The sequence below is a fragment of the Trichomycterus rosablanca genome, chromosome 7 (assembly GCF_030014385.1).
Source record: "Trichomycterus rosablanca isolate fTriRos1 chromosome 7, fTriRos1.hap1, whole genome shotgun sequence".
In the NCBI taxonomy this organism is placed as follows: Eukaryota; Metazoa; Chordata; class Actinopteri; order Siluriformes; family Trichomycteridae; genus Trichomycterus; species Trichomycterus rosablanca.
In genome coordinates, this window is record NC_085994.1 from 41770369 (window position 1) to 41795696 (window position 25328).

The 25328-nt window shown below is 42.4% G+C and overlaps 1 protein-coding gene across 3 annotated transcripts in view; it reads right to left on the reverse strand.

Annotated features, from left to right (window-relative positions):
• Positions 1-310: 310 nt before the first annotated feature.
• dennd2da (DENN/MADD domain containing 2Da) overlaps positions 311-25328 on the reverse strand; it is a 33870-nt gene continuing 8852 nt past the window's right edge. For 2 of the 3 annotated variants that reach the window (XM_062999501.1, XM_062999499.1), the window contains exons 3-16: positions 24949-25029; positions 24075-24152; positions 20980-21078; positions 19089-19264; positions 18054-18166; positions 14419-14488; positions 12155-12232; positions 11318-11458; positions 9442-9590; positions 8860-9031; positions 8472-8522; positions 1347-1428; positions 980-1222; positions 311-603 (exon numbers count right to left, since the gene is read on the reverse strand). In XM_062999501.1, the coding sequence (XP_062855571.1) occupies positions 539-603; positions 980-1222; positions 1347-1428; positions 8472-8522; positions 8860-9031; positions 9442-9590; positions 11318-11458; positions 12155-12232; positions 14419-14488; positions 18054-18166; positions 19089-19264; positions 20980-21078; positions 24075-24152; positions 24949-25029 (1598 nt within the window). In that variant the 3' untranslated portion in view covers positions 311-538. Of the gene's footprint in view, positions 604-979; positions 1223-1346; positions 1429-8471; positions 8523-8859; positions 9032-9441; positions 9591-11317; positions 11459-12154; positions 12233-14418; positions 14489-18053; positions 18167-19088; positions 19265-20979; positions 21079-22559; positions 22779-24074; positions 24153-24948; positions 25030-25328 lie in introns of those variants that run through there. The other variant, XM_062999500.1, reaches the window with a different exon arrangement.

Below are 25328 nucleotides of genomic sequence, written 5' to 3' on the forward strand. Positions count from 1 at the left end.
ACAACTACTCCTCAGATTCTGACATAACACATGCGTCCAACTCTGAAGCAACAGTTTAGGGAAGGCCCATAAACACATGCACAGTGTAAGGTGGCACCAAGTTGCAGGATCCAGGAAGATCCATCTGAGAAGGAACTCCAGGTGATGGAGACCAAAAAAACCCACAAATTTAATGCTGTTGTGATTTTTGAAATGCAGTGATATAAAATACAGATAGGAGAGGGGAATGATGATGATGAAGAATGAAGAGGTGATCTGTATAATGTACCCATATATAACAACGATTGATAATAATGACGAAATAAAATGATTTATTTGAACACTGGCTCAGTTTTATTTCTACACATTATCAACATTAATAAAGAACTAAAACAATCCAGTGATTAAAACCATCCATTATATGAAAACACACACACACACATCACACACCCACATTCAATTCCAAAACACATTACAGATAAATAACTGATATTTTATTATCTACATTCAGAATAATTATTAACAGCTACTGATTAATTTCAGTGTAAATAAAAAAGTCCTAGTGTTTCTTCGTCTTTTCTCTCATCTTTTTGTGGTACTCGGCGATCTTTCGTTCGAAAATTCCTGCAGGAAATAAAAGAGACAATAAAAACACAGAAGAAAGAAATAATCAACGTTCCAGCTAACTTGTATGTAAAAGAATTTAATTATGTCATTATGTCTAACATTATTTTTACAAAAACGTTCATTTATTTATAAAAGCAGGCGTTCGGATCCTGATACTGCCATCAGTACAGGTCTTTCCAACAGAAGGTTCTTGGTTCTGAACCTTCCCAGCAGACTAGTGGCTGACTAGTACCCACTATGGGGCGCCCAGCTGAGCAGTAGTAGAGCTGAACAGCGAGAGCTCAGAACCACAGCACTGAATTACTGAATGTTAAAGAAAATCCCACCAGCATCTCTGATCTGAAGTGGACTTTGGTGCATGTGATGTTCTTACCGTTCTGAGTTGCAGGTCTCTGCTCCACTTCCTGTATAAACAGATCGAACATCTGCGTCTGCACGAACTTCTTAACGAAATGTCGAGTGCTTCTGGACTCGATGGCTTTGCAGAAGTTCCTCTTCTGAAAGTGACCCGGTTCGTCGGGCTTCTGTCTGTCGATGTGTTTGGAGAAGTGGCCCACTGTCTTTATGAAGAACGGCAGGAACGCCTCAGGAACGATCTGGTTCAGCTCCTCCAGACCTGAAATGGTCCAGAGGAGAAGAAGGGAGGATGGGGGGGGGGGGGGGGGATTTCTAGTTTTTGACCGTAATGTAGATCAGGTTCCTGTGCACATTATAAAGTGTGAGGAACCGTAATAACTTACTGGCGGTGTTACTCCGAGCTTTCAGCACCTGCAGGATCTCGTCCCTCAGTTTGGGTGGTAGGATGGAGTCCTCATCACCGATCTGTCAACAGAAATTTCATTAATTTGATTGTTCCAAAGTCATTTCAAGCTAGTACCGGGAGTTCTGATTGGTTGGCAGACAGCAGTAAAGACAAATTAAAAAGTTACCAGGTCAGGTATCCAACCAGACCAGCCAGAACCAGTCTGACCAGCATCTAAAACCTCCTTAAAACATTAAACCAGAACATCCAGACCAGCAACAAAACCCTTTTAAAACCATTAAACCAGAAACGATCTGACCAGCATCTAAAACCTCCCTAAAACCATTAAACCAGACCAGCCTGACCAGGTGTCTAGTACTTAATACTGCACTATTGCTGGTTTAAACTGGACAGTGCTGGTTTTGTGTTCAAAACACAACAAATCCTGTACACGACCAGCAAAACTCAGATTCAAAACTTTACAAATTGTTTATTCGCTTTCTGGTCACACCCAGCAATTGTTGTGTTTTTGAACATAAGACCAGAATTTAAGTTTAAGTTTCCCCCAAATCACTGGGCACAATGCAGTAATACGTCCAATACAGAACACCAAACCATCGCAGAGCCTCAGCCATCCTCCCTTTCAGACACAGCCAATCACGTGTGTATTGTAGACGCCCGCACGGCCGATAGCACCGCTAGAGATTTGAACCTTGGATCCCAGCATTGGTGGACTAGCATGATTGATGCACCACCTGAGCATCCCACTTTTTGACATCAGAGCAAATCTGAAAGTGCTGGCTAATGCTAATCGTAGATTTTCGAAGATTGTTATCCACGTCGGCACTAATGATGTTCGTTTACGGCAGTCTGAGGTTACTAAGAGTAATGTTAAAGAGGTGTGTGAGTTAGCTAGGTCGATGTCTGAGGCAGTAGTGTGCTCTGGCCCCTTACCGATTCGACCCAGTGGCGAAACCTACAGCAGGTTGTTGTCGCTGAACCGCTGGATGTCTAAATGGTGCTCAGAAAACTGCATCGATTTTGTAGATAACTGGTCCACCTTTGAGGGAAGGCCTGGTCTTTTGAAGCGGGATGGTGTCCACCCCACGTGGGAGGGTGCTGCTCGCATTTCTTGCAGCATAGGTGACAGGCTTTACCACCGCGTTAGTGTAGCGGCAGATAGTGTTAAATGACTATCCAGAGCCAAGACCAGGCAGCAGACAAACAGGCCTAACCGACTGTCTGCGAGTCGCCATCGGACGTCACCCGGAATCCTTAGGTCACAAACCATTGAGACTGTGTCTGTTTACCGTGGCAGGTGTAAGCCAAAACAAAATCAAAAAGTATGTCATAATAACTTAATTAAAATTAATCTAAATGAGCATCATGAAAACCCTAGTAAAGTTAAACTAAAGTTAGGACTTCTAAACATCAGGTCACTTGCATGCAAAACAGTAATTGTAAATGAAATAATTACAGATAATTGTCTTAGTGCCCTGTGTTTAACCGAGACCTGGGCTAGACCTGATGAGTATCTAAGTTTAAATGAAGCATCTCCTCCGGGTTACAGTTATGAACATAAGCCACGTCTTAGCGGTCGTGGTGGAGGAATAGCCGCAATTTATGATAAAGACATAGGTCTTACTGTAAAATCATCTCCCATAACAAACTCGTTTGAAGTTCTTATCTCTGACATAACCAATAAATGTTCATCTGATAAAAATAGTATGTTTAAACTGGTTACTGTTTATCGACCCCCTGGTCCTTACTCAGAATTTCTTAACGAATTTGCCGATTTTCTTTCTAAATTAGTCTTATCAACTAAGAAAGCTCTAATTGTTGGTGACTTTAATATTCATTATGAGGATAAGTGTAATCCACTCAAAATTGCGTTTGATTCTATTTTAGAATCCTTAGGCATCACCCAAAATGTAACAGGACCCACTCACCGCTGTAAACATACCTTAGATTTAATACTTACTTATGGTATAAACATAGACAACCTGGAAATTATACCACAGAATGACTTAATCTCTGATCACTCCCTACTAATTTATGAAGTGTCCCTGTCCAATAATATACAGCAACCAAATCGTTTTAAATGTAAGCGCACTATTACATCTGCAACTGCAGCAGCGTTCATAAACTGCCTACCAGAATTACCAAATATATCAGCATCAGAACCTAAAGAACTAGATCAGGCAACTCAAAACCTAGAGACTGTATTGCGCACAACCTTAGATAACGTAGCCCCACTCAAAACTAAACTGATTAGGGAGAAAAAACTTGCTCCATGGTACAATGACCACACATGCGCACTTAAACAAGCAGCACGGAAATTAGAACGTAAGTGGCGTCACACTACACTGGAGGTGTATAAGATTGCTTGGAAAGATGCTCTAACTGAGTATAAACATGCACTTATAAAAGCTAAATCTGTATATTATTCATCCCTAATAGAGAAAAATAAAAACAATCCCAGATTCCTTTTTGAGACAGTGTCCAAATTAACTAAAAACGTCAATGAAACTGAATCTAATATACCGCCTGACTGTACCAGTGATGATTTTTTAAAATTCTTTAATGACAAGATAGAAAAAATACGACTTCAGAGTCAGAGTGTGTCACTTGCCAATGTTAAGTATGGACTCACTCCGAGCAGCATTGGTGATAACAGTGGTGATAATAGTAACGAGTTAATCCAACTAAATTCCTTTAATCCAATCTCCCAAAATGAACTAACTGTGTTGATTAAATCATCTAAGTCATCATCGTGTATACTCGATCCTGTTCCAACTCGTTTACTTAAAGATTTACTCCCAGCTATTGTAGAGCCCCTGCTTACATTAATCAATGCATCCCTTAGCCTTGGGTATGTACCTAAATTGTTTAAAAGTGCTGTTATTAAACCCCTGATTAAAAAACCTAATCTTGATCCACATGTTTTATCTAATTATAGGCCAATTTCAAACCTTCCTTTTGTCTCTAAAATATTAGAAAAAGTCGTTTCCAAACAGCTATGTTCTTATTTGAATGAAAATTGTATTCATGAAAAATTTCAATCAGGATTTAGACCCAACCATAGTACCGAAACCGCATTAATTAGAGTAGTTAACGAGTTGTTAATGTCTTCTGATAATGGATGTGTCTCTTTTCTTGTTCTATTAGATCTTAGTGCAGCGTTTGATACGGTCGATCATAACATTTTACTGGAGAGGCTAGAAAATACAGTAGGTGTTAAAGGACTCGCACTCTCTTGGTTTCAATCATATTTGACTGACCGCTCTCAATTCGTTTATGTAAATAATAAATGCTCAGAAACTACAAAAGTAAAGTGTGGTGTTCCACAGGGGTCGGTACTTGGACCGCTATTATTTACACTCTATATGCTTCCACTAGGTGAAATTATTCATAAACATGGCATAAACTTTCACTGCTATGCAGATGACACACAGCTGTATATATCAGCCAAACCAAATGATACTGACACAATCAGTAAGATAGAAGATTGTGTAAACGACATAAAAAACTGGATGTCGTGTAATTTTCTTTTACTTAATTCAGATAAAACTGAGGTTTTACTTGTTGGCTCTAAAGCTGCAAGAGACAAGTTGTCTAACCTGGTGCTAAACCTAAACACGTTCTCTGTTACTCCCAGCCCAGATGTAAAAAACTTAGGTGTCACAATAGATTCAGATCTCTCCTTTGATACACACGTTAATAATATTACTAGAGTTGCTTTCTATCATTTGCGTAATATCTCTAAAATAAGAAATATACTATCTGTTAATGACGCCGAAAAACTGATCCATGCGTTTATAACTTCTCGGTTAGATTATTGTAATGCTCTTCTAACTGGATGCTCTGGTAGATCCTTAAACAAACTCCAGTTAGTTCAAAATGCAGCAGCTCGAGTGCTAACTAGAACTAAAAAATTTGATCATATCACTCCTGTTCTATCATCTCTACACTGGCTGCCAGTTAAATTTCGCATTGATTACAAAATACTTTTACTAACCTATAAAGCGCTACATGGTCTGTACCACAGTATCTGAGTGAGCTTATTAATTACTACAACCCAGCACGTCCACTTCTTTCACAAGATGCAGGGTTACTTATAGTTCCTAAAATTAAAAAGACCACGGCTGGTGGAAGAGCGTTTTCTTACAAAGCTCCACAACTTTGGAATAATCTTCCTGCCTCTGTTCGGTATTCGGACACAGTCTCAATGTTTAAGTCTAAACTGAAAACATATTTATTTTCTCAGGCTTTTGATTAATATAGACAAAGGCGCAGAGCTTGGGGGTTCTTGGTCATAGAAACTTGTGGTGATCAGGGATGTTGGGTCGCTGTCGTTCTGCCTCTCTTGTCCAATCACTCTGGTTTGGGTAGGAGAGGTGGGCGCTGATGTCCTGTGAAAGCCTTCATGACCTTGTTACCTGCTCGCTCTCCCTTTTAGTTATGCTGTAATAATTAGGGCTGCCGGAGTCTAAAACTCTCTGTAAAACTGTTTGTCAACTAGCATTGTACATTATTAACTACATTCTCTGTTGTTTTACCCCGAGGGCATTCTGATGGAAACCTGTTTACCCGCCGAGGTTAAGGATTAAAGTCGAGACTGCCGGGACAACGATGCTGCTCCTGTCAGATGTGACGGGTCTGGAGTAATTGCAACGACAAGAAATCACTACAGACTTTATTGAAGACTAGAGCGGATAACAACTCTATTATTATTTAATTGTTTATTTATCTATTTATTACCACTGTATGACTTTTAGATCATTCAATTCTGTGTTTGTATGATTTGTGTAAATCGTGTATTTATTTAAAGTATCCTCCAGACCACCCAAGAAGGACCTGCTGAGTCTGGTTCCTCTCAAGGTTTCTTCCTGTAATTTTCAGGGAGTTTTTCCTTGCCACAGTCGCCCTCGGCTTGCTCAACAGGGGTTTTTGTATCTGTTGGTCCTGGATTTTGTAAAGTTGCTTTGAGACAATGTATATTGTAAAAAGCGCTATATAAATAAAGTTGACTTGACTTGACTTGACTTTAATAAATATGTTATAAAATAAACACGTTCAATGATCACATGTACATTTATGAATAAATGGTTTGTAGCCTGACTAAATATTTATTTGAATGATGAGTGTGAGGAGCTTAATTAGCGTTATAAGCTGTCACATCCTTCTGAAGAGTTTTAATGAGCCTCAAGCTCATTAGTGTGGAGTAATTAATGGTGCAGCTTGAATGGTGGAAGCCTTTTAGCACTAAGAGGGATCTGCTGCATGACCTGGGCCACACCCTGATATTAACCAATCAGAATTCAGATCTCGTTATTGCACTCACAATCAGCAGGTGAAGCTCATGAACCTGAGATCTTATAATCTCACTGTGAGGATCTGTGCAGTTTGGCTGGATTTAATATCTCAGTAAGGGGAATTAAACTGAAATTAGGCAAGAGTGGAGGAAGATAACAAGATAATATTATTAATTAATGAATTAGATCAAACCTGTAACCTAAAGAGAAATAACAACCAATTCAAACTATGAGATCCAAATGGATGTTCACATCAAATATAATCTTACTGCTGATCAAAGTCTTTCTGAAGAACCTAATCTAAACCAAATCTAGTGACTTTAGGCTTTTAAAATGTCTACAGAATTAAAAAAATATCGATTTTGATGGAAATCTTGCTGTTTTATTACGTGTTGGAGCTTCAGTCAGATTTGTATTGTGCAAAACCACGTCAGTTTATTTAATTCCTGCGCAAATATTTAATATGATTACTTGATTATTTTGTGTAGATTATTTGAATAAACTGACGGATCATTAAGATAATGATTTAAACAACCACTAGATGTCGGGAGAGATTTATATTTAAGCTTTATTTTCAAACTGCCGTCAGTACCGGGTTAGCTTGAATGCTAACCACTGCTCACGGCGCCATATTGTTTCTCATACATTCAGCTAAATGCGGCATATAAATAAACATAAATATAAATAACACAAAGTGACACAAACATTCCTGTATATTATAAATCCTACAGAAAAGTCTTTAAGTTTCACTTGTTTTTTAGTTTCTCTTCAAAGAGTCATTAAAGAAGATGTAGATTGATCAGCGAATCATTTTTATTTAATCAAAGATGCCGAATTTACATAAATAAGTCGCTGGAGAGAAACACATTACAGATTTCAGAAATCAAAACTCTTTTTATACGTTATATGTTAATAAATGGTGGTTATTTTGTACTATTTATGATCTCTGCTCTCTGCTTGATGGATGATTGACCCGCAGGTTTCCTCACCACAGGATTCAGTACTGAGCTTCTGACTTCTGGGTTCTAACTATTCACCCGAATATCTAAACTTAAATAAACCTAAATATTAATGTTATAAATATTCGGACGCTTGACCGTGAGCTTGTCGGACATCCTGTTTCAAGAAGGCTTCTCATAAGTCTTTAAAGTATGGCTGTGTATGGGAATTTGTGCCTCTTAAGTCAAAAGATGACAGCATTTGTATGGCTGAGCACTGATTGGGATGAACTGGAACATCTACTGATCAGAGCTGTTTAAACCTGACAGAAGCTGGTTTAAACCGAGCTTTTCTTCACATCTTTATAAAGCTCACTTTGTGCACAGTGACACAGTCATGCTGGAGCAATCTAAGGGCCTTCCCTAGACTGTTGCTGCAAAGTTGGAAGCATATTTCTGTTATATAATTGATTTATTAAACCTGTTAGCAACTTCTGTGGCTGAAACACCTAAATTCAATTATTACCCAGTCAGGAGCCGTTCTGAGGAATCAGGAATCAGAAGTGAATCAGAAGTGAATCAGGAGTGAATTAGAAGTGAATCAGAAGTGAATCAGGTGTCAGAAGTGAATCAGGAATCAAAAGTAAATCAGGAGTGAATTAGTTATAATGAGCTTCTAAGCATCAATCTAGATGTCGTTGAGTCAAAACTCCACCAGATCTGTTAAATTTGTTTTATTCGTTTGTTTTGTTTTAATTCACCCTGCATGTACCAGGTCCTCGTGTGTTAAAGGGTTCACAGGGGTGTGTTAATTACTCAACGTGTGACAGGAGCTTGTAAAATAAATAATAATAAAGAAATAAAACTCACTTTTTTGATGAACGTTTCCTTCCTGCCTTCTGACAGGTCGACAGTCAGTAACTGTTAAACAGAATAAACACAATGTTCATCATCCTGCTACTAATCATATGTTCATGTGGGTGCTGTTGTGACCTCCTGGATGTTCTGTTGATGTGCTCTCTATTTGTGGATAATGGCTTTCTCTGTGGTTCGCTGGAGTCCGAAAGCCTCAGCAATGGCTTTATATACATTTCCAGAATACAAGCATGACAAATAAGCAAAAATAGAGAAAATTGGGAGGGGGGCAAATACTTTTTCGTTTACGGTTTACTGTTTAAATACTTCACATGATTCTACCTGCCCGGGACTGATCATTCATAACTGAGCGTTTTATTGATGATGATGAAGTCAGACTCACGTCTCCCTGATCGATGACCTGATCGGCGAGGCGTTTCTGAACCCCCAGCAGGTACGGCGTCGGGGCCATGACCACGTCGATCAGGATCTCTGGGACGATGGAGATGAGCGTGTGCTGCCAGATGAACGGGTGCAGGAGGACGGAGACGGCGTGGATCACCTGAGATAATGTCCTGACGTTCAGAGAGAGAGAGAGCGAGAGAGAGAGAGAGAGAGAGAGAGAGAGAGAGAGAGAGAGAGGAGGTGGATCAGTTCAGCGCCACCTTCAGACCAGGTGCTGATATAAACACACTAATATAACGATCACGCTCAACTGATAAAATACTGATCCTCATGATGAGGTGGTGAAATCTGTGAATTAAAAACCCAATCCACACAAACATGGTTAGCCATTATCTGTACAATTTCTGGGACTGGTCCAGGAACCTGCGTGAGCTAAATGGAGCTTAGCGTGGCTCTCTGTACGCAATACTGTTGGCTGTATGATGGCTGTATGAACTCCTTAAGCTCAGCTTTGTGGTGGTGATTCATCTCAGTGCACGTGTGTGTGTGTGTGTGTGTGTGTGTGTGTGTGAGTGTGTACCCGAGTTCCTCAGCTATGAAGACGATGCGTCGCTCCAACACTGTAGAGGCGAAAACCTGCAGCACCTCCTCGTCTGATAAACACCGGAACAACGTCCGAAAATCCACGTGTTCCAACCACCAATCAGTGGGTCTGGTTAAACTGATGATCTGGAACCACACACATTCATTCATTCATTCATCCATCCAGTTATTCATTCATTCATTAATTAATGTATTTATTCATTCTATTATTTATCCAGTTATTTATTTATTTAGTAAGTTATTCATCTAGTCATTTATTCCATTATCTATTCATTCATGAATCCATCCATCCAGTAATTCATTCATTCATTCATTTATATATACATTCATTCATCCAGTTTTTCATTCATTTATCTATTCATTCATTAATTCATTTACTTATTTATTCATTCATCCAGTAATTCATTCATTCAATCAGTCATTCATTTATTTTTTATTTACCCAGTTATCCATGAATTCACTCATTCATTCATTTAATTATGCATTTACCCATTCATTTATTCATCCATTCATTCATTCTTCATTCATCCAGTTATTCATTCAGTCCATTAATGCTGCAACAGAAAAGGCCTTCCCTAACCTGTTGGTACAAAGTTAGAAGCGTGTAATTTATTTTGCATTATTAATTGTATACTAAAGCAATAAGCCACGAGAGAGCGTGCGTTACTGCGATTTTATCACGGGGAAGGTTGTTTTGGCACTACGTGAAGCGGAGTGATAAAATCATAGCAGTAACGCACGGCCTCGAGTGGCTTATTGCTTTTATAAAACGGCAGTCAACGTAAAATATAATAAAATACAACAATGTTCAATAAATAAATGTTTTTATTTACAAAAAACCCAGGTAGTTCGTTAACAGTGTTGCTAGGCAACATGAGGGTGAACATAACATTCACTTTTTCTTTTCAGTGGCGTATTAATATGGAATGATGTGAGGCGGTCATAGGTGAGGGCGTTTATCAGGGATTTTACAACGGCTTCGAATCAGATTTTAGGACCGGAACTATCCGTTTTATAAACCTAGTTTTAATGGGTGTGGCAATAACACCTGATCTCAACAATTAGGAGGAGTGTCCACATACTTTTGGCCATTCACTGTATTCCATATAATCACTGTGTGTGTGTGTGTGTGTGTGTGTGTGTGTGATTCATAAATACACACACCCTTTATCAGTGTGTGTTATTTCAGTCCTGCTCTGTGTACAAGTCTGTCCTGCCCCGACACACCTGATACTGAAACCCCAGGTGTGTGTGTGTGTGTGTGTGTGTGTGTGTGTGCGTGCGTGTGTGTGTGTGTGGAATGCTAAAGGAGGGAAGGGTTCAGGCCGAAATGGGAGAAAATAGGAGGCAGGTTCGGACAGATCCAAACACGCCGTCCTTCACACTCCAACTTTCTATTTTATACTGACGTGAGCTCGTTATTCAAACCCAACACAGCGAGTCCGCACACACACCACACATACCACACACACACACACAGCCGATACTGAGTACCGATACGACACCTGATCCTAAACTCAACTCATGTAAAACAAGCCAATCCTAAAGGATTGAATTTTACTGGTTGGACAAATTCACAGTTTAGTCATGTCCAATTCCCTAACTGCCCAGCCGCTCGCACCACCCCCACGCTGCACCACGTGCCCTTGTACACGTGTTCACCTGGTGGACGTCTACTACTAGTGCTGATGCATCGAGAAGACAGCAGGAGTCGCTGTCGCAGCATCAATAATGAGAAACCCGACCGTCCGACCTCCCTCAGACACTCCCCAGCCTCAAATCTCCACACTGGAACCAGTGTTCCTACCACCCCGCCCCCTCCAGCATCTAACTGGTTTCCAGAAGCACCCTACCTCGGTGCCGGAGTCGGGGATGAAGCTCTTGATGTTGACGGTGTTTCCCGGAGCGGGAAATTGAGCCTCACGTAAACTCTGCATGAAGGGGTAAATCATCGCCATGGAGATCTGACGCCTCTTCTCCACCTCATCGAAGATCTAAACCAAGAAGAGACCATCAGTCAAAACTCACCGAATCAAAGGGACAGAGGTTCCCACAGTCTGAATTCCAGTTCCATTGTTTCGAAGCTTCCACCAAAGAATCAGTCTGTACAAGCAACGATGGGGCGTGGCTCACCACCATCACACTACTGTGATAAATGCAGCCACGTGGGCTCTATAGTCCTTCAGAAAACCGTTGTTACTTAACACAGGCTACCGCTGCATCAAGAAATGCAGCCTGAAAAAATTCTATACAGAGTTCTCTGGACCTGAGCTCATCTCAGATGGACCGAAAGACAGTGGACAAAGGACACACAAAGGACCATCCAGACTGTCATCAGTGAAAGATGTAAAAGCCAAAATCTGTCATGGTATGGGGGGCATCAGTGCCCACAGCAAGGGTGACCTGCACATGTGTGATGGTGTATTTTGGGATTTTAGAGACATGTGCTGCCATCAGGCCGACGTCTCATTCTGTACACACTGTAGACACAGAGTGTGTGTGCTAGACAGGCCTGCCTGCAGTCCAGATCTGTCTCCTATTAAAAATGTCGGGCGCATCATGAAGAGGAGAATCAGACGACTGTTGAGCAGCTGAAGTCTCGTATCGAGCAAGAACGATCATTAATAAAAACGATAATGGGGGAAACACGCCCCTGTCCCAACTTTTTTGGAGTGTGGTTTGTATTTTACCTTCGAGAAGAGCCCGAAACAGGCGATTTTACTGATGATGCAGTACGCCTCTGGGGGGCGAGCACCATTCCCATGAGGCTGAGGAAGGAAAAGAAAATGATCATTAGTTCCACACTGCAGTGAAAAAGTATTTGCCCCCCGATTACCTGTATGTTTGTATATTTCTCACAATAAACTCTTTACACCGGTGATATTTAATCATCACATGTTTTATAACCGTGTCATCCTGATCAGGTCACGGGGATGGGGGGGCACGCCCTAGACAGGACACCAATCCATCACAGGGCCTCGACCTTCCACCCTCTCAGACCCAGAATAAGCAAATCCCGTCTGTGTGAGGACGTCCAACCGGCCGACTGCACTGCTAGGGATTCGAACCCTGGATCCCCGAGGTAGTGGCCTCGTCTGATTTATCACAGCACCACTCGAGAGAATTAAAGACGTTTCAAGCAACAACCGTCCATTTAAGGTCCTGATTTTGGGATCATTGGCTTGTTAACAGGACCAAATGTGCTGGGGTCAGACTTCAGGATTTTCTGGTAGAGAGCAAAGATCAGCAAATCATCAGAGCATCCAGGCTCTCGCTGACCGCTCTGTGTACAAATCCACCGCCGGCTGGGGTAAAGCACGTCTGAAGGGCCGGGTGCTACTATACCACTTTTCATGGGGGTGCAGTACAAATTTAGAAATGAGCGGAAGGGGAAAGAAGTGATCCCTGGAGCTGGCTGTAGTCCCCTCCTGTTTCAAACGCTCCACCATCATCCCGACTCCCCCCCGACTCATGAAGTCCTTTGAACGATTGGTGCTAGCCCATCTGAAGGAAATCACTGGACACCTACTGGACCCACTGCAGTTTGCATATAGGGCTAACAGGTCAGTGGATGATTCAGTCAACATGGACCTTCATTACGTCCTGCAACACCTCGACTGCCCTGGGACTTCTGTAAGGATCCTGTTTGTGGACTTCAGCTCGGCTTTCAACACTGTCAACCCTGGAATTCTCTCCTACAAACGCAGAACACAGCAGGTGTTCACAACACAACATTCGGACAGTCAGTACTGGTACTCCTCAGGGAAGTGTTATCTCACCACTGCTCTTCTCGCTCTACACCAATGACTGCATCTCCAGTGACCCATCTGTTAAACTCTTGAAGTTTGCAGATGATACTACGATCATCGGTCTGATTCGCGACGGAGACGAATCTGCTTACCGGCGAGAGGTCGACCAGCTGGTGCACTGGTGCAGTCAGAACAACCTGGAGCTCAACACGCTCAAGACTGTAGAGATGACAGTGGACTTCAGGAAACACTCACCAGCACGGCTCCCACTCACAATCTCCAGCAGTCCTGTATCAACTGTGGAGTCCTTCAGGTTTTTTGGAACTATCATTTCCCAGGACCTGAAGTGGGAGTATGACATCAACTCCACCATCAAGAAAACCCAACCGAGAATGTTCTTCCTGCGGAAAATGAGAAGCCTGGGTCTGCCATAGGAGCTACAAACACAGTTCTACACTGCGGCCATCGAATCAGTTCTGTGTTCCATCACAGTCTGGTGTGGAGCAGCTACAGTACAACACAGGAACAGACTGCAGCGACCGGTAAAGTCAGCCGAGAAAATCATCGGTGCTCCTCTGCCCTCTCTCCAGGACTTGTACCCTTCAAGGACCAAGAAACGGGCAGAGAAAATGATTACTGACTCCTCACACCCTGGCCATAGCTGCATTCAACTCCTCCCCTCCGGCGGGCGCTACAGGTCCGTCCACACCAAAACCACCAGATTCAAGAGCAGTTTCCTCCCACAGGCCTCCCATCTCCCTCCTAAATAAATAAATGACTGACCATACAGACCTGAGCGTGACAATATTCACCTGCTGCAATTTACTAAATATTATAGTACTCATCATACATGCTGCTAACTTACATATCTGTACATTGCCTGTATATAGTCTTATAGTTAGTATATTTTTGTGTTTAATGTTTAATGTATACATTGCTTGTATACTGTATTAATACTACAGAGATCCCATCAGCCGGAACCAAATTCCTCGTGTGTATCCACATACTCGGCCAATAAATCTGACTCTGATAATTGCAGGGCAAAGCATTCCAGCAGATCGAGTGTTGGTGTGATGTTTTTGGGATCCACAAGTAACGGGACATAACTGGAGGGCGTCAAGACCGCGATGAAAACACCAGAGGGTCTCACAAACCAAACGTTGAGTGTTCGATGATGTTGCTGAGATCAAAGGATGAGGAGTTACCAGGAGGCGTCGGCAGTACCCGTTCCTCCTGCTGCCGTCTATCTCCGTCAGGACGAACGAGAACGTCTCACTGTGGAGGAACGACAAGAACAAATTCGAACAAATTATGCTACAAATCTAAGAGAATATAAAAAGATTTTATGACATAAAAAACACATCTATTATACTCAGTATCTACAAAAAATTGAAAACTCTATTGACCAAAATCAATTCTGGGAACTGTGGAACAACCTGAGCAACAAAAACCCAAATAATCTGGCCATAGAAAATCCAAATACCTGGAAAAATCACTTTGAACAATTATATGAGCAATTACCACCAGATGATTTTAATTCAGAACAGCAACAAATCATAGAAAATCTAAATATATTACAATCTACCATAAAAAACTATCAGAACCCAATTGATCACCAAATTTCACCGGAAGAATTAAATACCCAAATTAAAAAACTCAAATCCAGAAAAGCCTGCGGACCTGACAGCATCAGGACGGAGATGCTGAAGTGCAGCAGTCCTCAGCTACAGCAGGCTCTGCTCAGGTTGTTCAATATCGTTCTCCAGTCCGGCTGCTTTCCTGAGATCTGGAACAGGGGGCTTATTTCCCCAATCTATAAGAGTGGAGACAAATTCCACCCCAACAACTACCGAGGCATCTGTGTGAGCAGTAACCTGGGGAAGGTGTTCTGCTGTATCATTAACGCCCGGATACAGGCCTTCCTTACCGAGCACAGTGTCCTGAGTAATGGACAGATCGGCTTTTTACCAAATCATCGCACTACTGACCATATTTACACCCTACACACCCTAATCCACCAACATCTACACAAACAAAATCATGCTAAAGTTTTTGCATGTTTTATAGATTTTAGAAAAGCATTTGATTCAATCTGGCAAGAAGGATTATATTATAAAATTATCCAAAATGGTGTAGGGGGTAAAGTCTATGACATCATTAAATCAATGTATGTCAATAATAAATGTGGAGTAAAAATTGGCAATAAAATGACTGAGGTCTTCACTCAGGGGCGTGGTGTCAGGCAGGGTTGCAGCTTGTCTCCTACTCTATTTAATATCTATATCAATGATTTAGCGGTGTTATTGGAGCAATCTGCAAATCCCGGCCTGACACTAAATAAAACGGAAGTTAAATTTCTCCTCTACGCGGATGGACCTGGTGCTGCTGTCGCCCACAGAAAAGGAGCTTCAGCAGCATCTGGATCTGCTGGAGAAGTTCTGTCAGACCTGGGCCCTGACAGTAAATCCTGATAAATCTCAAATCATGATCTTCCAAAAGAAAGCCAGATCTCAGGAGAGCAGGTACACTTTCAATCTAGGAGACACCGCCCTAGACCACACCCTTCCTTATGATTACCTGGGGCTCAAAATCAGCGCCTCAGGAGGCTTCGGTCTGGCAGTGGATGCACTGAAACAGAAGGCCTGCAGAGCCCTCTATTCAATTAAAAACAAATTCATTAAGATTCACGTCCCAATTAGAATCTGGTTAAAGATCTTTGATAGTATAATCCTGCCCATTGCGCTATACGGTAGTGAAGTATGGGGTCCACTCAGTCATCATGACTACACTAGATGGGACGAGCATCCCACTGAAGTCCTGCATGCAGAATTCTGCAGAATGATTTTACATGTACAAAGAAAAACCCCAACCAACGCATGCAGGGCTGAATTAGGCCGATACCCATTAATCATTAATATTGATAAAAGAGCCCTTAAATTCTGGATGCACCTAAAATCCAGTCCCACAACAAGCCTGCAGTTTCAGGCACTCCAATCCCAAGAGCTCTACCCTGAAAACAGTCCCCTGTGTCAGCTGGTCCAGAGACTGACCAACACACTGACCCCTAACAACCCCAACTCTCTGACCAGCACTGCTTCCCAAACACCAATCAGAATCACCCAAATTATCAAACACCTCAAAAACACTTATCTGGAACATTGGAGAACCCAAACTCAATCCCAAAACAGACTAAACTGCTATCTGACCCTAAAACACGAATACAACCTGGCCACGTATCTCCTCACTGTCCGAGATACGAAGCAGAGACAGATCCTCACCAAATACAGACTGAGTGACCACAGCCTGGCCATCGAGAGAGGCAGGTTAAAAAAGTCCTGGATCCCCAGAGAGGAGAGACTGTGTGGTCACTGCAGGACAGGTGAGGTTGAGACAGAGGTGCACTTCCTTCTAAGCTGCCCAAGATACACAACAATTAGACACAAATATTTTGATCAGTTTGGAAGAGAGGTGAGCGGCTTCAGAACGCTGACCGAGAGCCAGAAACTGGCCATTATATTAGGAGAGGGACCATCAGCCCCCACTGCAGCCAGATATGTACAGGAGTGTCACACACACCGGGACAGTGAGTGAAACACCAAATAAAATCCCCACCCACCCCCCGCACACACACCACACACCACACACACACACACCACACACACACCACACACACACACACATCACACACCCACCACACACACACACTAATATTTTCTCTTTTTTTTGTGTGAATAATTGTCTAATTACATAATGAATATTTTATTACCATTTTTTTTCTATGTATATACTTGTTCTTTTTTTCAAATATTTATATATACTAATGTAAGCTTTGACAATACAAATATGTACATTTGTCATGCCAATAAAGCAAATTGAATTGAATTGAGAGAGAGAGAGAGAGAGAGAGAGAGAGAGGGAGAGAGAAGAGAGAGAGAGGGAGAGAGAAGAGAGAGAGAGAGGGAGGGAGAGAGGAGAGAGAGAGAGAGAGAGAGAGAGAGAGAGAGAGAGAGAGAGAGAGAGAGAGAGAGAAATAAGTGAGGATTGAACCTAGGTCCCTGGATATCTGGATCTGCGTGTCACCCACACTACCAGTGTGAGGTTACACTATATGGCCGAAAGTATGCGCCTGAGGTGAAACTGTGCTCTAGTGAGGTCGAATTGGACGAAAAGCAGCCTGGCTCACAGTTGACGTTCCAATTCATCCCAAAGCTGTTACATACGTGTTTACATGCACTATATGGCCAAAAGTATTGGGACGCCCTTCTAATAATAATTAAAACAGTTTAGGGAAGGTCCTTTCCATGAAGAAAAGCTCCAGAGCCCGGACCTCAACCCCACTCAACAGCTCTGGGATGAACCGGAACATCGACTGAGCATATTTTGACTAAACAGGCACAAATTCCCACACACAGCCTTCTGACAAACTCCTTTAAAAGAGCGCCTTTATTTCTCATACAGACACACAAGTGAGGTACAACGAAATTCTTTTTCCATGTAGACGCAGACAGGGTGAGGGGCCTTGCCCAAGGGCCCGACACTGGCTGCACAGCAGAGCCAGGATTCAAACTGACAATATTCCGATTGACAGCCCAAAGCTCCACCCACTAGACCAGGATTTTTCAAACCCACCTAAAGATCATGAGCCGAAAAAGTAATAATGATTAAATAAATTTGTAAGAGAGCACCCCCTTGTGGAGGCTTTATGTTACATCTTGTAAACCTCAGTGGGACCATCAGAGAGAGTAAGATGAGCTGGTTGTGTTGCCTGGGCCCTGATCTAGACTCCCACCACCCCCAACGTATACTGTTTATAAAAATGTGTTTCTGATCAGATCAGGACCTGCGATATTCGGTCAGCGGTGCCCAGTTTATGCCCTCTGGGAAGCAGAAGAGGGTGATGGCCTTCAGCGTCTTCTCCTCTTCCTCCTTCTGGAATCGTACCATGCCATCTTTCTGTGAGAGAGAGAGAGAGAGAGAGAGAGCATGTCAGAACGCTCATGAATTCTCCTAAACTCCCTCCTGTATACAGCGTGGACGCGAAAGTGACTGTTGATAATGCAAAGTGGGCGGAGTCATACTGCTGCAGACCTCCACTCCCGACCGAGGAGAGTCAGGACTAACACACGCCCCCTCCGACACGTGTGCAGCACCGACTGCTTCTTCTCACCTGCATCGGGGTTCTTACGGAGATCCGTATCGCGCATGGAGAGTCACGCACTGATCTCTGTTATCCCCCGTCTCTGTGTAGTGCGGCACCATCGATCTGCCAGCAGAGGGCGTAACTGCAGCACTTATGAGGAATCCCTTCCAGTACTCCCACCTTCGTCTGTGAAGACTCTGATCTATTAGAAGCTGCTGGACCATGTCACTGTCCACAGTCAAGTGAGCTTTACACTGCCCTTGGCTTAGGAAGGAGCTCCAGTTTCAAAACGGATGCTTCAAAGTTTCACCGAGGTTCCCCGCTGATCCAATGAACAGCAACAACATAAGACCAGCAACACAAACCCAACAACACTGTACCTGCTGCGAAGCATGCTGGCGGTAGTACTATCAGTTATCAGTGCCATTGCAGGACATTTCCTCAACCAAAGTTTACATGTGCTGTCTATATATATATATATATATGTGTGTGTGTGTGTATTTTTTCTGAATTTTCCCCCTTTATCCTCAAATTTAGTCATATCCAATTCCCGATTGTGAACCCATTGCCACTTGCACAACCCCCGAACTGATAAAGAAAAGCCGGATCACAACACACCCCCCCTCCCGACACATGTCTGATCTGCAGCAGCTTCTCATCCCCCATCAGTGTTTGGTTCACATAGAGAGCCGCATCGCGTACGGAGACAGAGCATGTGAACAGTGCGGTTCTCACCTTGGGGAACTGGTAGGAGATCTGGGGTTCGTACGCTCCCGTTTTGCTTTTCTTCAGACTGACCACCACCAGGTACTCGAAGAAGAACTGGCCGCTGACGTAGCGCTGCTCCCGAGGCTTTTCGTCCACCAGAGGCAGACCAGGGGTCAGCGGAGAGTCCGGCTCTTTGGGACCTCCTATGGATAAGAGTTAGAAGTTAAAAGTCCTTCCACGTGCATTTTGGCGCCCTCTGTTGGCTGCACCAGGCTACTCTCTCGCTGTACTTTCGATGTCCCTGTGGACACCTCGGTCAGACAGCAGGAGGCGCTGTGGCAGCAGCATTCTGTATGATTTTTAACATTTATAGCAGTATTCTTGTGTTGTGAAAAAGTATTTGCACCCTTCTGATGTTCATCATCCTCATACAGCACATAAGAGGAGAGCAGAGGAACACGAGGAACCACAAACCACCGTGTCTATCAAAGCATTTCATTTATTATGGATAAAAGGTTACGCAACACCTATATCACCCCCAGCCCAGAACCCTCAGGGGTCCTCAGCAGCATCTCAACAAGGACGTTCCACCTTAAGTTCCACCTTAAGTTCCACCTCCTTCTCCACAAACCCCCCCGAGCACAAAGCAGGTCAGAACAAAACCCCCCCGACTGAACCCAGAATAAAAGCCTCGTCACTCGTCCTGTTCCAGCCTGAACGGCTCCTCCAGGAAACCTTCACCACACAAAAGAACCAGCACACACACAGTACGGCCAAAAGTATCCGGACACCCCTTCTAATCACCCAACATATGCTGTGCCAACAGTTTGGGGAAGGCATAACAAGTGCCTAACAAGTGCCTAACTGTGTGCATAACAAGATCCATAAGACACGGTCAGAAAAGCTGACGGCTGAGTGGATAAACATCAACTCATCCCATACACTGTGTGCATTAATATGTGCATGTATTATGTGCTGTAACAGTCTCCGCTCCTCTGAGACGGGTTGCGTCTGTGCAGCGCGGGTTAAGGCCTGGCTCTCCATCAAAGCTGCTCAGTTCGGCTTGATAAGCCTCGCTCTGTGCACAGGAAGAGCAGTCATGCAGGAACAGGAAAGAGCCTTCCCTAAACTCTTACCACAAAGTCATGTGAGTTATGTGATTCCTTTTATCCACCTAAACTCACATTAGCAGGGGCGTCCACATACTTTCGGTCACGTCGTGTAAATAAGAACTCAATCAAAGTTCAGCCTGTTTTTACCTGCATGCATGTGCACACAGGAGTAATGCGACGTGCACATGCATGCACTAACACACACACGCGCACACACACACACCGTCACGCTCACGCTCACACACACACACACACACACATACAGTGGAAAGTGTCAAACAAACAGGAAGTCGTCGTACAGTTCTGAAACACTTTAACTCAAACATCGACGGATGTTCTTCAACAGCTTCATTCATTCACTATAACAACTTTATCCTGGTCAGGGTCACAGTGCATGCTCATGTAACCCTGCAGCCTATTAGTTACACTATACAGCCAACAGTATTCAGACGCTTGTCATTTGTATTGCTGGCGCTGATGCTCAGTTGGTGTTCTGGTGCATCCCAGAGCTGTTCAGTGGGGCTGAGGTCAGGGCTTTTCTTCATGTCTTTATATTTATAGAGCTTGCTTATGCTGGTATAGGAAAGGGACTTCCCTAAACTGTTGCTGCAACATCACAAGCATAATAATAATAATTTCCTTTATATGATTGATTTATTACAGATGTTAGTAACTGTTCTGGCTGAAACACATGAATTCAGTCATTAAAAGCGGCGTCCCAATACTTTTGGCTATACAGTGTACAATCTGTGTGGAAGTTCTCAGATTTTTGGAACATCTACTGAGGAACAGGAGGTCGTTCTTACGTTCTCGGCTGGTTTTGCCCCTGAAGGAGCTCCACATGGTGCTGAGCCTCTTCATCGCTCCTCTGCTCTGCTCCTCATCCTCGGCTCCAACCAGCTGACCTGACGAGAGAAGCGAATCTGTTAACGATCTCGTTTATCACTCGTTATGATGTCACGTGTGACGTATAGATTCACAGTCCTGGCTGTAAAATTAGGAATATGTGAACAAAGTGAGCCATGTCCTTCTGCATTGCCATTTTTGGACAGAAAAGGGGCCACGGAGGCACAGATTACTGATTTTTCAGTTTCTGTTAGCTGACAGTCAGTAGTTGTCACCTTGTTATAGGTCTAATGTGCTAGCCCTATACTGCTGAGATCTCGAGCCCTTGAGTTGGAATCTCAGCCGTGCTGTTGACCGGTCGGGCCCCCACACACAGGACGGATGTGTTTTGGATGTGAACGTTATTCATGAAGACTAATGTTCTGCACTTTTATAGGTGTTTGGAATCTTTTATGACATCTAAAGACCTGTTAGTGGGCTGATCATGGAAGCACAGACACCACTCTTCCACTTTTCTTTTCTTTTTAAAGTCTTACTGTGGTTCAGAGGAGTCCTAGAGCCTTAGACACTGCGCTGTTACCTCTTACTTTGTATTATCACTTATTACACTTTAACAACCAGTCTTGAGAGCTTGTTTTTGGGGGGAGATTTCATTTAATCATGGCACAGTGTTCCTGTAGAACCTTTAAGATGATGCCTGACTGATCTGAAGGTTTAAGGTAATTGACGAGGCTGCTGAACTCCAACCTGACTGATGTTCAAGTACCTAAAACTGCTCTACGATTCAAATGAAGCCAATAATTCAGTTGAATAGCTCAGTGGTTAAGGTACTGGACTAGTAAACAGAAGGTTGCCGGTTCAAGCCCCGCCACCACTGTTGGGTCCCCTCAACTGCTCATCGTGTTCAGCTCATTGTGTAAGTCGCTTTGGATAAAAGTGTATGCTGAAAATGTAAAATGTAAAAATGTAAATAATTGAGTCGCCCCGGAACTCTCGTTATTTACAGGGTGATACAGGAGTTGGATAACTTTGTTCCTGCATATTTGATGTATATCACAATACTCACATATTGCCATTAAATGTAAACAATACCAATTAAATGTTAATTAACAATGTGAAATGAGACCAAACCTAGAATATAGTGCACATGTAGCTGTGTGCAAAAGTTTGCACACCCCTGTAACACTCCCATGTGTGGCTGATTCAAAAAAGTACAAATAAATAAACTTCTAAATTAAATGACAAAGATATTAAAAAAAAATTAATTATGGAATTAAACATATATTTAAAGTAATAAAAGTAATGATCACCTGTAATATGACTTTTAATTATTACTTTTAATTTTACAGCATGTGGTTCATATATTTACTGATAAAATCAATAACATGTGGAATGAGAGCAGGGGTGCACAAACTTTTGCATCAGACAGTAAACAGACGTTAGATGAAACAGAAAGCAATAATGAAACCTGGATTCTAAGTTTATATGAGAAATATAATAAAGAATATTGAATAAAAGCACTTTGATCAGAGTCACTTACTGTTGCGGTGTTTGGATTCTCTCTTCTTCACATTGAGGTGTTTCAATAAGCCGTTCATTTTGATTCCGTTTCACATTGATTTAATATCTAAAATGTTGATTTGTAAAGGTAAAACTGATCTGTAGACGCTTTTTAAGAGAATCTGAGTGATTTTAAAGTCGTTTTTTAAGTACAGGTGTGAAACCAAAATAGAAATGAAAACTAACCGCGGCGTCCTTACTTCACTGAGTCACTTCACGAATCCGATTCTTTATTCGACTCCTTTGAACAATTTGCTTTTAATGAAACGAACGTGTGAGTCGCTTCATTTGACTCACCACTCCGACTGGCGTAGCTTTACTGTATTTAAAGGTGCAGTGTTTGTATTTTGGAGATTTAGAAACATGTCTACAGTGTGTATTTGTCCTGATCAGGGTTGCGGTGGGACGCAGGGACACACCCTGCCTGTCTTCACTTTGTTTGCTCAAATGAATGTAATGTGGAAAAGATGCTAAACTCCTGATGAGGATCGAACCCAGATCCTTATGATCAGTGCTGCCGTGCTGCACCCACTCTACCAGCTGTATAACAATGTGAAAACGTTCTCACAATCACCTCACAACATAAAGAACAGTTTTGAAGCAGGTTTATGGTCCAAAACGAGTCACCAGAACATTCTTACTGAACATTAGCATTGCTGCTACATGCTGTGGAACTGTACTGGATGAATGGAGCACGATTCTTCCATAACATGTTCCATCAACTGGTGTTTTGATAATGGTGGAACTGGTGTCTTCTGTAAATCATTTACACCTCTTTTGTCCACATCAAGCCATTTATTAACCAGTTACGTAAGTCCAGTAACGCCTTAGCTCCAGAAGGGAACCAGTAAAGCATTCCAGCTTGTTGGAGCGATTTGCTTGATTAGCTACAGTCTTAGTAAACTTAGTAAACTAAATCTTAACTTGCTTTTGCATAAAAACAGGATTAATAAAAAACACCAGCTCGCTTCTGGTCTTCTGGTTCATACTGGTTAATGCAAAAATCTATTTAGATTTTTTAGAGGGACTTTGCTTTGGACTCTGGAATGTGACTGTAGTAACTTTAAGCAAGTCAAGTGTAATTCATCCCAAAAGTGTTGAGTTGGGTTAAGTGTTCACCAGGGCTTAAACAGCTATATTCAATCCACTTACTTTTGACCATACAGTGAACCTCAGAACCTCCGTGAAGTACAGAAGCTAAAAGTGACAAATTCTCTCTTTTTATTCAGACCAATCAGTCGCAGTAAATCTAATTCATGAATAACTGAAGATCTTCGCATGTTCTGAAGTACAGCAGCAAACGATAAGCCTATTTCTTACAGTCTTTAACTGTTTTGTGTATGTTATGTACGTGTTAATCAGGAGGGGGTTTAGAAAGCCTGTCTGAGCTGTGCAGTACATAGCCAAGATTTTTTTTTGCAGACGTCTAAAGTAAATAGAGACGACGGCCGGTAGCGTCGGGGTATGTGAGCTTCATTTTTTAGGACTGCGTTACCTTTAACTCTGTCAGGTTCAAAGGAGAAGTGATGATTCTCATCAGCAGCAGCAGCATCTTCACCTCCTTTAACTGTTTCTGTTCCAAAAAAGAGAAAATTCTACAATAATTCCAGTGAAATCAGACTGACATGCAAATATCCCATCAGGCTACATCATCCTCTGGTAGGTTTACAGTTGGATGTTGGAACATGACTGCTGGACGTTGCTTCTAGTTTTCCAAATGAGCATTAGGAAGCTTGGTGTTGCTCAAACTCACAGTCAAGTTTTATTCCAAAGGTGTTAAACAAAGTTGTGATGGGTAATTTAATGGTGTCCATAAATTTACAAAGCAGAGGCTCTGAGGACCTGTTTTAATGTACAAATTGTGCACCTGACACCCTATAAAGTGGTCAATAATCTGTATGGTGTCCAATTTTTGGTATTTAAATGACCTCATAATATATGGAGTTTCTTACAATCACGAAACAACAAAGTATCCCCTGTTCTTCACGCTACCACCACCGCATTTCACTGTTCCTATCATGTTAAATTAGCTTTTGTTAGATGTTAAAGACCCTTGTTGTCTAAAAAGTTCTAATTTTAATGGATCTATTAATAGAACATTATCTCAAACAAGCACTGTGAGCCCCTTCACCAAGCTGGCCACTCCTGGGTAGATTCAACACTGTTCCAAGTTTCCTCTGTTTGTTTATAATGGCATTCGCTGTGGTACGGTGAAGTCCCTAGAGCTTCAGAAACGACTTCGTAAGTGCATGATGAGCTACATGAGATTAATCAAATATATGAAATAAGGTTTTGCTAAATATCTCGAGTTCTTTTTGGTTCTTTTGTGTCTTTGAGCTCGACCCTCTGGTCACCACTGCGGTACCTACGATGTCTGTGATCTTCTCTAACAGAAGAAAAGAGTTTTCCTCTCCTCTGAAACACGTTCTTGTCTTCTGAAGTTCGTTTACCTGCAACAAACAAAATCATTTAGAAAACAGATATTTTAGAGCGTAGTTTATACACCCATGAGCCAAAACATTAAGACCACCAGCTTAATCTGCTCTCAGAACTGCTCGCTGAGACGTCTGAAGGGTTTCTGTGGTATCTGGTACCAGGACGTTAACAGCAGGTCTGTTGAACCAGTCGACCGTCTTCTGTTGCTCCGATGTCCAGTTCTGATACCTGTGTGTTTGTTCTAGGAGCTTTGGATGGTGGACGGGAGATGCATGGGCACTCTGACTGGCACAGAAGGGTTTAATGCTCTGTG